Source organism: Paramacrobiotus metropolitanus, unplaced genomic scaffold (genome assembly GCF_019649055.1).
Source record: "Paramacrobiotus metropolitanus isolate TYO unplaced genomic scaffold, Prichtersi_v1.0 Parri_scaffold0000050, whole genome shotgun sequence".
NCBI lineage: Eukaryota > Metazoa > Tardigrada > Eutardigrada > Parachela > Macrobiotidae > Paramacrobiotus > Paramacrobiotus metropolitanus.
This window is the reverse complement of record NW_026570270.1, coordinates 883,934-896,340: the sequence shown is the minus strand read 5'-3', so window position 1 is coordinate 896,340 and position 12,407 is coordinate 883,934. Positions and strand designations below refer to the sequence as shown.

Here is a 12,407-nt window from a genome sequence, read left to right as displayed (position 1 = left end):
GAATGTCTTGTTATTTGGCCTGGAATATTACCGCAAATCTCATTGATTCTCAGACAGACAAGCGCAGTAAATGTCCACGCGCGTCATGTGTAGGCTGTTATCTTTTCTGTTAATTCATACAGGAAATTAACTTCCTTTCTCATGGTTCATTTGGATTACATCCTCATATTCCGGAATCCAGGGTCTGATGCAAACATCGAAATTCATTTGAGCACAATTAAAATTACAAATCAGTTTCCGCGATCCTTTTGTCTCTACTAAAGACGGCAGTTACTGTATATTTGGAGCTCGAGATTGTCACCATCCATCTACAAATATCAGTGCATTCCCGTTTGTTTATCAATATTTGAAAAAAACCTGTTTCTGATGGATGCCGCTAATAACACAACATTTCGCCAGTTTAATGCCACGCAGTCTGGCGGCACCCGACCCGGATGGAATCCCATACTTGGCTTCTTGACCGCCATTGCTGCCATCGCCGTCATTCTAAACATAGGTATACTGCTGCTACAACTGTCACCGCGAATGCGCTTAACCTCCTTCACCATTTACCTGATTTTCATCTGCATCAGTAATCTTCCCGGTTTGGCCGTGATGCGGGTCATCGCCGTAATCAACACTGTCCGGGGCGCCTGGCCCGGCGGCCAACCCGTATGTATCCTGTACATGTACGTACAGTTTGTCATCACGCAGATCCCGGTATTCCTGCACGTCCTCATCTCGGTGAACCGTCTATGGGCTTTCCAGTATCCTCACTCGTACCGGCGACACCACAGCCAAAAGACGGCGGCGTTACTGTGTCTGGGGACGGTAGCTTATGTCCATCTTGTGCACTTCCCCCTCTTCTTGCTGGAATTCTTCTACTACAGTCCGCCCGGCCGACACAACAACTGCCAACCCGGCGCGGGAGGCATTCTGGAGTGGCGACGCGCGGATATCGTTCTGCACCGGTTTATTCCGCTGCTGCTGGTGATCGGGATTTATATTTACATGACAGTGACGCGCTGGAAGAACAGGCGGGCGGTTAATAATGATAGCAACGCTGGAACGAGCCAAGGAGTTAGTGGCAGCGAGACGAAGGCAAGTGCCACAGAGGGAGTGAGGTCTCGCCGACTGAGAAGGAAGTATGCTCGGCAAAGAAAGGTCAAACCGTTTCTGGTCCTGACGATGACGACGCTTAGCGTGCTGGTTTGCTGGCTTCCCGCCGATATCTACTGGGCAATGCTCTACGCCGGCATCCAAATGCCTTTCTGGGCTTTCAACGTCAGCATTATTCTGACGGCTCTGCAAACAATTTTTGACCCGCTTATGTGGCTTTTAAGCCTGAAGTAAAAGAGCTTGAGTAATACCACTTAGTTCTCTTCAGCGCCCCTGATTATCCCAAAACTATCCTATGGTAATGCCGAAAAAGAAAAATCAAGCGTTTAAAGGTTAGGTCAAAGCGCCAGTAAATTTACATTAAGATGCATTACGTTGGTCCAGGCTTTGTTAGCCACACCTTAAAAGCGTGTCGCCCATGGTATCGTGATATTGGCTTTTTAACTGCTTTTGCTTGCATCATTCATTGTATTGCAATTCGAAATGTGTGCAATTTATTAATTAAATACGCCGTATACGCGTAGATTTTGAAGCATCGTGTTTAGACATTACTAATTTAATTTAATTTAATTTAATTAATTTAATTAAATTCGAATCAGAGCAGGTAGCCCATTTAGCCCACTGAGCCCAGTAGCCCACTACAATATGAGATCGAGAACTTGTTTCCACTTCGCTTACGGTTTAATTACTTACCCTACTTAGGTTCTAAGCACTGATTTTTGATCATTTTTGATCGCACGATGTCTTTGAACGTTAGCAGCATCTTTAGTTCTTATTAACGATTAACGAATTTCATCCCCGATTGATCTGAACCAAAGGCAGAAGGAGCAGTCGATTAAATTACGTACATGATTAGTCTTTCACAAATTAAGAGCGGCATGCTCAAAACACATTCGGTGTCGCTATTATTGTTCCAGATAGAAAGTCTGGGGTGCTGATTCCTGAAATGGTTGCGTTATATCTGTACTTGGCACCCACAGACAATGTTAGAAAATTTTGCATTACCATAAACTGCGGCATGCCAATTATCGTATGCGGTAACAGCAAATGACATTCAAAGTTACACCAAAATCACTTCGGATATGCCGTCAGAGTCCGGTAGGGTGTCCATAACGTATAGCGCGTTCTACCTCTTTGATCATTTAAATCGACCCATTTCAAGAACATGTTTTCATGGACAAAATCTTCATTAACGTGTGATCTATTGTATTTATTTCACAAGAAAAAACTCTTGCTATTCGAAATTGACAAATCATTAAGACAATACATTATTCAACTTTAAAAAATGCACCTAATCTATAAATATGTTTAATGTCGCTTTAATGCAAGGCAATGCTGCTTGCGTTCACGAAACGTTCTGTAGCGGTAAGAGTTTGGAGTCTTGGACGAAGTGTATTATATGCGGAAAAGAAATACTTGTACTGCGTGATCTGGCGTTTAACCAGTGCTTAAGTGATCTTGTGTTTAACCAACGTTGATTTGAATAACCCAATAAAACATCTTTTCGAGTAAAATGCACGGGGTACTGTTATCGTAGACTGATCAGCCACATTATGGGGTCAAAAAACATTTGCAGAGAGTACAACGTCGATGTTATATTAAATACCCAATAGGGCAGTCGAAAGTTCAGATAAGTCAGTGCCCAGTAAACATCCGACGGGACCCAGCAAATGAAAACCGTTATTGACGTAGCAGTCAGGATAATGAAGGGCTTCACTTGACGCCGCTTGATTAGCGAACGACGTCGTCCTGCTTGCATGATCCCTGCTAACCTTTCTACACCACCGGCTTCTCCCGCAGCTTTGGTACTAGCTGTAGCATTTTGGCTGGACGCTGGATTTACAGCCTGTTGCTCGTGTTTCTTCATCCAGCGTTTAAAGATTATATAGATATAGATACCCAAAACCAGAAAAAGAGGAATGATGCGATGGATGATGATGTCGACCCGTCGCCAGTTGAGTATCCCTCCGGCACCCGGCTGGCAACCACTCGGTTTAACAGCTGGACTGTAGTGAAAGAACTCAAGTAAAAACATGGTAAAATGCACGACGTGGACGTATGCCACAGTTGCTAGACAAAGTAGAACTGCCATCTTTTTATGATGGAACTGCCGGTACGATGCGGGATAGCTGACTGCCCAGAGACGGTTGAGAGAGATGAGGACATGGATGAGTACGGGTATTTGACTGATAACGAACTGGAAATACGTGTACGTTGCACACACGCCGTGACCTCCAGGCCATACGCCCGTAATCGAGCTGTAAACAGCGAGCGGCCGCACGCCGACCAGCCATAAAATATTCCCGATGGAGATGGCGATGAGGTAGATGGTGAAAGATGTGACCAGTGTCTGCGGTAGGAACTGGAGAAGCAGCATGATGGCGTTGCAGGTGAAGGACGCACAGGAGATGGTTGTGGATGCCAGCAGTAACGGTGTCCAGCCCAGTTGTGCAGCGGCCGGCTGGCTGGCGTTCTGAGCCGTGGTGTTGTTAAAAAAAGCCATATATGACGTAATAGAAAACTGCCGAGTTGTACGCGTGCTAATAAAATGAATCTAAACAAAAGCTCCGGCTTGAGGAGCTTTAAAACTTTTGTGCCGGAAAACCGTGGAATTTGGAAATACGAACGTTCTTCGACCTAATGTTACGGAACCTATGCAGTCATTCTATGATTGCAGTTAGTAGCTGTAACATGTGCTGTCAAAATATTATTTTGGGTGTCATATTGCAAAGTGAAAGATTCGATTCGAGGGTCCGTTCTCTCTTCTGTCTTTTACAAAGGTCATTTTACTGTAGACGTGCTCCGTCACAAGACTACGTCTGTAACTAAATTTCTCGACCACTGCTAAACTATGTCATACTGTGGGTTCAGTCTCCCTTTGAAATTTGTCTAATAATTCAATCAGTTTGTAAACATCCGTCTGACTTCGTCATACTGGCATGTGCCCTTACGAACTTGCTCGACAAGTCAGTAAGGTCAGTGTCAAAGCGGAGATTAAAAATGTAATCGGAGTATTGTTTTTCAGAGTACAAACCACCTGCTGGATGGCAAACAATGTTGATTTTCAAGAGAATACTCGATCTCTATTCGTTTTCGCATTAAAAACGTGACACTGCTCTCGTGATTTCGAAGTACACAAACCGTTACTGTCAAGTTTCTCGATATTTATGATTTATCTAGTGTTTGATTGTTTGTCACGCAAAACCATAAAAACAGAAACGTCTTCTGGCAAGCAGCAAAATCGGCAGTCTTGTACGGATTGGATGCAGAGGACGCAGGAATCCGGGTATTGCTTATGACACACGGCACACCCCTTTCTAGTGGTCTCTCTGTTACAGTTATGTATGAGTGTTTGAATTGGTATAAATTTGGAAATGTTAAACGCTAATATGTGTCACTTGCTGCGTAAAATTTTTTCTTCGTTTTTTTTGTGTTTGTGATGGCTTGGGGCCGGTTCCGGCCATGTTCGGCATAACTGCCCAAAGGAAGTAAATTCCGAGCCGACCTTGGTGTTCTCGCGTGGCGTGTAAGAGCAATATAGGAGTACTGCAATAGTGAATAATGGGCTCTTAACGCAGTCTACGGTAGGAACAACAGCAGCGCGTAACGATTCAATTTTATTTGGGCATTGGGTGAAGACACTAGCACCGGAACACGGGACACCGGCGCAACCGGCCCCGCCGTCCTTGTTAAAATAACCCCCCCTCTCTCCAAAGAGGGTGGGCGGGAGGAAGAACAACTTGTTACACGAGAACAACCTTTACTCCAACACAACAGGAACTGAAAATGCACTAACAGAAATGCACAATCACTACACATGAAACATCCACAACCGAAACTGCATTGCTTATACAGCATCGGGATATGCATCCCAAGACACACCCTAATGGGTTTTCTTGGCTGAACACTGGTCAACCAAGTCGTCCAGCCTTGCGATCGCCTCCGCTGCGTTAACCGGAATTAGCTTAGCTAATTCTATTTAAAAGCTGATGATCAATTGCCCGCATGTCGTTTGGTAGTTGAAGATAGGTTAGGTCGGACACAGATCAGGTGATTTATGTTATGGGCCTGTTTATTATTCCACTCCCGGTTTCTTTTGCGTATGTTTCATATTAGAGACATGTAGTGCATTTACCTGAACGTTTCAGGTGATAGATTTATTAAGCTGCTTTTTATTCTGTGAATTTAATAAAAATTTAAGTCTACCCGTATGTTATTATTGTGTACGTATTCCCTTGTACTGTAGATCGGTATTTAGATGGTTTTATATCAAGTGCTGAAATTCAAAGAGGAAATGATTGTAGTGTCTGTTCTTGGCAGTATCGAAGGCATAGAAGAGAGTAAACACGTGTTTTTGGTGGTTAAAATGGCAATTCGTGAATAATGATTTTCTCGTTTTATCATGTTTTGTGAAAATCGATTGAAAGGGGACAAAATACTCGTACATCTTCATTCGTACTTACTCGGTCTGGGTACGTAAATACCGTACTTGGTCTGGGTATTTCAGTTAGAGCGGATAATAGAGCATGATAGCAACTGGATTCTCGGCAAATCGTACTGTTGTAACGGTTTTCCGAAGCAGCGTCTGACCGGGGGTTTTAAAACTGGGTGGCTGCATAATGTACTCGTACCTTAAAGTGCTTTTACGACACCAAACAAATTATTACAAACCCAATGATGGCATAATGCGGTTGTAGCAATCTGTTGTGCAAGTACAAATAGAGTTATCAAATCGGCGTTTATGCCACAATAAGAAAATAAATCACCGCTTGTGGAAACAGACCATCGCTTAAATGGCACTCTACAGACAAAAACCTTTCGCGTACACCGACACCGCATCTTGTTCATTCAATAATACGCTTTGAACAAGGATCGGCATTATATTTCAGCAATATCAGCTTCTGCAAAGTTAGCTTGAAAAACCTGTTTATATACCCAGTATATCATTAACTAGACGTTGATATTGATACCGTCATGCACAAAAACTAGACGTTGTACATATTCAAGCAAAGCCTCGACGATACATCTTTCCTGCTCCTTCCAACAGCGACAATGTTCTGGAAAATATTTACCTTTCTGGTGCACGTCAGCCTGTCTGTCGCGCAAAACTATGCCGGAACACGGCAATGTCCTTATCGGACATTGTAGATATGAGTACATTTAAGCAAGTATCACAGTCAACCGAGGCGATATTCCACGAAGGACCGGTGTTTGTGGAGACGACCAATGAGCTCTACTTCTCGTCCAACCGTTTTACCGACAGCAGCGGTGGACAGAACATCCGCATTTCAAACTGAATGTGACCACGCCCAATGCCACGCCGGTCACAGTGACAACCAATCCCCGATTCTGATGGCTAATGGAGGTGCACGCATTAATCTGAAGGAAATTGTCTATTGTTCGCAAGGGTATAACTCGACGCCGGGATCATTGATGAGGCTGAATATCGAAACACTCGTGGCTACAAAAATCGTAAGTGACATGCTGTTCATGGGTAGGTAGGATTTAACTTACCTTTTTGCTCCCTTTGCAGCCTTTGCAAATTGTGCGGCCTTTCGGGACCGCAGATCCAAACCCAGATTTTAGCAGTCCAAACGATGTTGTTTTAAGCGACCAGTACGATGGCTACTTTTTCACCGATCCACCATATGGATACTATCAAAACTTCCGTCCCGAGAACACCATGCCGCCTGCTGTTTATTTCGCCGACAGACGAAGTTTGAATGTCACACGCATTTGGTTTTTTCCCTCGAACTACCGGCCAAATGGGCTTTCGCCGTCCGCCGACGGATCTCGGTTGTATGTCGCCAACTCAGGTACAAGACTTTTTCAATACATGTTTTCTCTTAAGCGCCCCCATGCATGTAGGATTGACAATTTTATCAACGACTAGGATTCCAAATCGGCAACGGTTCAACGGACCCGAGCGTTCCCATTGTCATGCACGTCTTCGCCATGTCCAAAGGCAGCAAGGGTGTTCCCGTGTTGACCGAGATGGATCCCATTTCCACGGCACCGGCGTCGGTGTGCCGGATACGGTCAAAGTGGACGAGAAGGGCAACATTTACGTGACCGTCAGCAATGGAGTCCGCGTGTACACCCCGGGAGGAGTGTATATCGACACCATCCTCATTCCGTCCGCCGGACCAGTGGCCAATATTGCCTGGGCGGGGAAGACATTGTACATCTTAGCGGAAACGTTTTTGTATTCGGTGCAAGCAAAAAACGGAGCGGCACCGTTGCATGATATTAATAACACAAACTGGTGATACAATAAATGTTTTCCTTTCCAAAATTATTTATAAATTTTTAAAATTTCGTGCACAGGCAATTTCGTGCACAGGCGTTCAAGTAATACATTGATTCTTGAGATAAGCGCGGCAATGACTGCATTTAGCAACACAGCAACGAACAGTAGAATTAAACAGATTGCTTCACAGAAGCAACTTCAATAAAGACTCATAATAATTTCAGAAATGCACACAACATAAGCGCAACCCTGTTTTTTGTCAACTGAAACTTGTAATGTGTCATGTACTCATACAAAATTACGGATGCAGGTCATGTATCTGACTCGTAAAAATGTTTTCACACAAACTACAGATTATGCTAGTGGTTAACTTATACAGTCTCTCCATCTGCCATTATGCATCTGCCATTACACATAACAATACGCCTGCGCGGGTTTACACTAATAAAAGTAATGTTATAAACAATACGCCTGCGCGGGTTTACTTTTACAGTTATACGTAAGTAATAAGCATTCCAGTAACTATGCAGCGAATAACACTGAATATAAGAAACGATCAAGTCGAGCAAAACCGTGCCCAGCAACTATCAAGTATCAAGCGTCAGTCCAACAATTTTACTTCATAACTGGATACAGACAAATGATTATACGAGTATAAATCTTTATTAAGCTTGAGTATAGTGGACAGCGTCACGAAAACAATATCAACAAATCAAATATGATTATCATATTAACTAATAAACATAATGATTTATGAGTTTTTGTGTAGTATCTTTTGTGTAATATAATGTAATTATAGCTGCAGCTGATGTACTAGTACTGTACATATAATATACAGAGTAAGTAATATTTGGGCTTAATGCTAATGTTTAATTCAGCATTACGAACATGTGTCAGTATGTAAATGCATCATTCCGGAGGCACTAGTACAGTACATATAATATACAGAGTAAGTAATATTTGGGCTTAATGCTAATGTTTAATTCAGCATTACGAACATGTGTCAGTATGTAAATGCATCATTCCGGAGGCGTAATCGCATTAAAGATCAGTCGTATTCCATAGTGGCACTGACGATTCACAGTCGATCGGTCTCCGCAATGTGTCAAAGGTCATGCTCGTACCTCTTTTTTGTACAGAAATGTAAATGATCGCTTGTGTTTTGAACCTGGTTTTTTGAACCGCAACGCCATCGCACTAATGTGGCGTTCAATTGCGTCCAGTGAAAATTTTGCTAATTTTTGCGGGTTTTGATCATCCAGCTACAAGCCATACGCAGTAAATGTACCAGTACATCAATATCAGGATGGGAAATCGTTATACGTTTGTGAAATTATACTGGCATTGTTTTATTGCTATTTCTTATGTTTTACGTGTTATCCTGTCAGAGAATCATCAGTTAAGTTATTATAACGCCGGATATCTTAACCGGAACAGCGATGGCGGTGCCAGTTATTTTCCAGTGCCAACAAACTCTGATTATAAGCCGGTGACGTATGACCCACTACTACAGCGGGCTATGAATGGATCTTACATTGTCCGCGTTCAAGGTAGACATAAATGCAAATAAAAGGATGTGCGTATTTACGTAGCGGTAAATATGTAGAAATTTGTATGAAAAATCGGCAGTATATTTAGACATTGCAAAAAAACATGCATATCATAATATAACCGTTTTTTCTGAAGAATACTGTTAATTATTGAAAAGAACCAGGTGATAATTAAACAACAATCCCATAAGGAGAGCGGTGGAGGTTTGTGTACTGTTGTCCAGCTGGAAGTAACAAAATTTATAATACTTTATACGAGTAGCATTATAACTTACGCATGAAATGCATCGATAGATGTTAATTATGCAAGATTTGTTGTTTGACGAGGTACCAGTCAGAATTATCCCGGCCCTTATGCACCGTTACCCAGACGGCGCTGGTACCCTTATAATGAAGCTCCGGTCAATAGCAGTTACTATCCTTACAATCATGCCCCTCCCGACGTGCATTATGCTGTTCCGCAACCCATCCCGTACCAAAATCCGGCACTCTATCCACGATATCAAATTTCTCTGTTACCAGCTTATCAGATACCACATGGCCCACCCATACCGTATCCGTCACCTCCATCACCGGTCCCTCTGGTAGGTTCCTATCCATCTGCCCCGGCAAGTATACCGACTTATGCATTACCGTCCGCATATGCGGCCCCACAAAACTATGCCGGAAACCCGGCAGTGTCTTTATCGGACATTGTGGACATGAACACATTTAGGCAAGTATCCCAGTCAAACGACGCGATATTTCACGAAGGACCGGTGTTTGTGGAGACCACCAACGAGTTGTATTTCTCGTCCAACCGCTTTATTAACAGCAATGGAGAAGAACATATTCGCATTTCTAAATTGAATGTGGCGACGCCGAACGCAATGCCGGTCACAGTGATAACCAATCCCCCGATTCTGATGGCCAATGGAGGCGCACGCATCAATCGGAACGAGATTGTCTACTGTTCGCAAGGATATAACGCGACATCGGGTTCGTTGATGAGGCTGAATATCGAAACACTAGTGGCTACAAAAATCGTCAGTGAAATGCTTTCGCAATATTGCTGCCAAAAAAATATCATTAATTCACTTTGCATTTTGCTTTTGCAGCCACTACAGCCAAATCTGGATTTTAGTAGTCCCAACGATGTTGTATTAAGCGACCAGTACGATGGCTACTTTTTCACCGATCCGCCTTATGGTTTCTATCAAAACTTCCGACCAAAGAACACGTTGCCGCCTTCTGTTTATTTTGCCGACAAAAGAAGTCTGAATGTCACACGCATTTGGGAGTTCCCTCCTAATTACCGGCCGAATGGACTTTCGCCTTCCCTTGACGGATCGCGACTGTACGTCGCTAATTCAGGTAAATAACGTAAACAATAGTTACATCTCGACTGTAGTATCGTTAATCATATGTATGTACAATACGTTACGTTGCCGTATTAGCAGGTGCGATTGACAGTTTTATGAACAAATAGGATTCCAAATCGGAAACGGCTCCACAGATGCCACCGTGCCCATTGTCGTGCACGTATTCGCCATGTCCAAAGGCAACAAAGGTGTTCCCGTTCTGACCGAGCTGGATCCCATTTCCACGGGGACCGATGTGGGCGTGCCGGATACGGTCAAAGTGGATGAGAAGGGCAACATTTACGTGACCGTCAGCAATGGAGTACGCGTATACACCCCGGAGGAGTGTTTATCGGCACTATTTCCATTCCTCCCCGGACCAGTGGCTAATATTGCCTGGGCAGGAAGACGCTGTATATGTTGGCGGAAAAGGTTTTGTATTCGGTGCAAGTTAAAATCGAGCGGCACCGTTGCATGATATTGATAACACGAACTGGTGAACAGCTATGTTTAATAAATTATTTATTTTCTTGCTTTCCTAAATGGTTTGAGTATATGTACAATTTTGATAACTCCGGTTATGTTTGATTTATTCGATGTAATTTTGTGACGCTGTCCACGATCTAATCAAGGTTAATACAAATCACTTTTCGTGTTTATGTGTTTAAGGAGTACATGCATTTTGATGTGATCATTCTTGAGATCGTCGAAGCGCAGCGCTGGCTGTTATACGGAGTCCCCGATCGGCAAAAGAAATTTGTGAGTGAAATTAATGCTCAATCTAGACTACCCTAGAAGCTTTTGAAAAAGATTGACGCATTACGCCAACTCTGTAAGCCCTTTGCTTGTTCTTCATCGGGTGCCATGTACACTCTGTACTTATTTGACGTAAACATTTTACATTTGTAATAACTACCAAGAGCGAGTAACCGTAGAAATAACTACGGGTAAAAGACGGAGCTGAAGCAATTAATCAGATTATTGTAGGCCCGTACCAAAAATTGAATTATTTAGTCTAAAGCAGATATGCCAGAGCAGAGCAGATGCAGCGGTAGAGATGTGATGCAGTTATTTTTTCGGCACAACGAAACAAGAAATTAACGCTAGGGTAGCTATTGATGAGCAGGTGTTATCGTACGCTGAACAGCCACATCAACGGGTCGAACACCATCTGCAACGAGTACAAAGTCCCCGTTAAGGTGTGCGCCCAGGCCGGCGGTCGCATATTCAAATATAGTAGCGCCCAGTCGGTATCTGCCGGGACCCAGCAGACAATAACGTTGATGGACGTCAGGGCCAAAACGATAAACGGCTTCACTGTCCGGCGTCGTATACCCATGCCATCCTGCTGTCGGCGATTCAAGCGGCTTATAGATTTTCTCCCCGCGGTATCAGCGTTCGGCGTATCAGCATCCGCACTAGGATGCGTTTCCGGTTGGTGTGCAATAATGCGTCGGTTCAACCAGCGCTTAATAATGACGTAGATGTAAATAGTAAGAATGGTAAACAGCGGCATGATCCGATGGATAATAAAATCGGCGCGACGCCACTGTATGATCCCGCCCTCCCCCGGCTGGCAGCCCGTCTGCTTCCCCGCTGGACCGAAATAGTAGAATTCTAGCAAGAAAATCGGAAAGTGCACCATGTGGACGTAGACCATTACGCCCAGGCATAGCAATAAAGCCACTTTTTTATTGTGACGCGCACGATAATGGACGGGGTAGGTCACCGCCCATAAGCGGTTGACGGCGATGAGGACATGCAGGAGTACGGGGATCATACTAACGACAAACTGAGCGTAAGTGTATGCCGCACACAGTGGCCGTCCGCCTGGCCAGATGCCGGTGTAAGAGTTCATCACACCGATGGGCCGCATGACCACCATGATGACGATATTCCCGGTAGCGATGACAATCAGGTAGATAGTGAAAGAGGTCACGTGGGTTTGCGGGAGAAACTGCAGGACGAGCATCATGGCGTTTAAGATAACGGATATAACAGCTATGGATAACTGAAGAATCAGTAGAGGGTTCCAGCCAGTTCGCGGAATGAAAAGGTCACCGTGGTATTATGATAAACGGATGTATTGTTAAATATTTCCATGATGTGTAGTATTCGCTATGTGGCTGATAAAGCACAAGTTAAGGATCTCCTTGGAAACGCTAGAAA

General features: G+C 43.7%; 3 protein-coding genes across 3 annotated transcripts; 2 read left to right on the top strand and 1 right to left on the bottom strand.

Moving 5' to 3' along the window:
• Positions 1-366: 366 nt before the first annotated feature.
• Positions 367-1,332, top strand: LOC129592124 (5-hydroxytryptamine receptor 1B-like). The gene has a single exon (XM_055488089.1). The coding sequence runs from the start codon at positions 367-369 to the stop codon at positions 1,330-1,332; it is 966 nt and encodes a 321-aa protein (XP_055344064.1).
• A 1,294-nt stretch (positions 1,333-2,626) lies between these two features.
• Positions 2,627-3,601, bottom strand: LOC129592123 (prostaglandin E2 receptor EP4 subtype-like). The gene has a single exon (XM_055488088.1). It carries the CDS (start codon positions 3,599-3,601, stop codon positions 2,627-2,629), a length of 975 nt encoding a protein of 324 aa, XP_055344063.1.
• A 2,845-nt stretch (positions 3,602-6,446) lies between these two features.
• Positions 6,447-10,021, top strand: LOC129592122 (uncharacterized). The gene is made up of 5 exons (XM_055488087.1): positions 6,447-6,570; positions 6,632-6,914; positions 6,992-7,136; positions 9,614-9,876; positions 9,996-10,021. Exons 1-5 carry the CDS (start codon positions 6,451-6,453, stop codon positions 10,019-10,021), a joined length of 837 nt encoding a protein of 278 aa, XP_055344062.1. The 5' UTR covers positions 6,447-6,450.
• The last annotated feature ends 2,386 nt before the right edge of the window (positions 10,022-12,407 follow it).

Excerpts from the sequence above, each read along its gene's own strand:
- LOC129592123 (XM_055488088.1), bottom strand. The coding sequence starts at position 3,601 with ATGGCTTTTTTTAACAACACCACGGCTCAGAACGCCAGCCAGCCGGCC.
- LOC129592124 (XM_055488089.1), top strand. The coding sequence starts at position 367 with ATGGATGCCGCTAATAACACAACATTTCGCCAGTTTAATGCCACGCAG.
- LOC129592122 (XM_055488087.1), top strand. The coding sequence starts at position 6,451 with ATGGCTAATGGAGGTGCACGCATTAATCTGAAGGAAATTGTCTATTGT. Across the intron at positions 6,915-6,991 it reads GTTGTATGTCGCCAACTCAG|GATTCCAAATCGGCAACGGT; the intron begins GTACAAGACTTT and ends ATCAACGACTAG. Across the intron at positions 9,877-9,995 it reads AGGATATAACGCGACATCGG|CCACTACAGCCAAATCTGGA; the intron begins GTTCGTTGATGA and ends TTGCTTTTGCAG.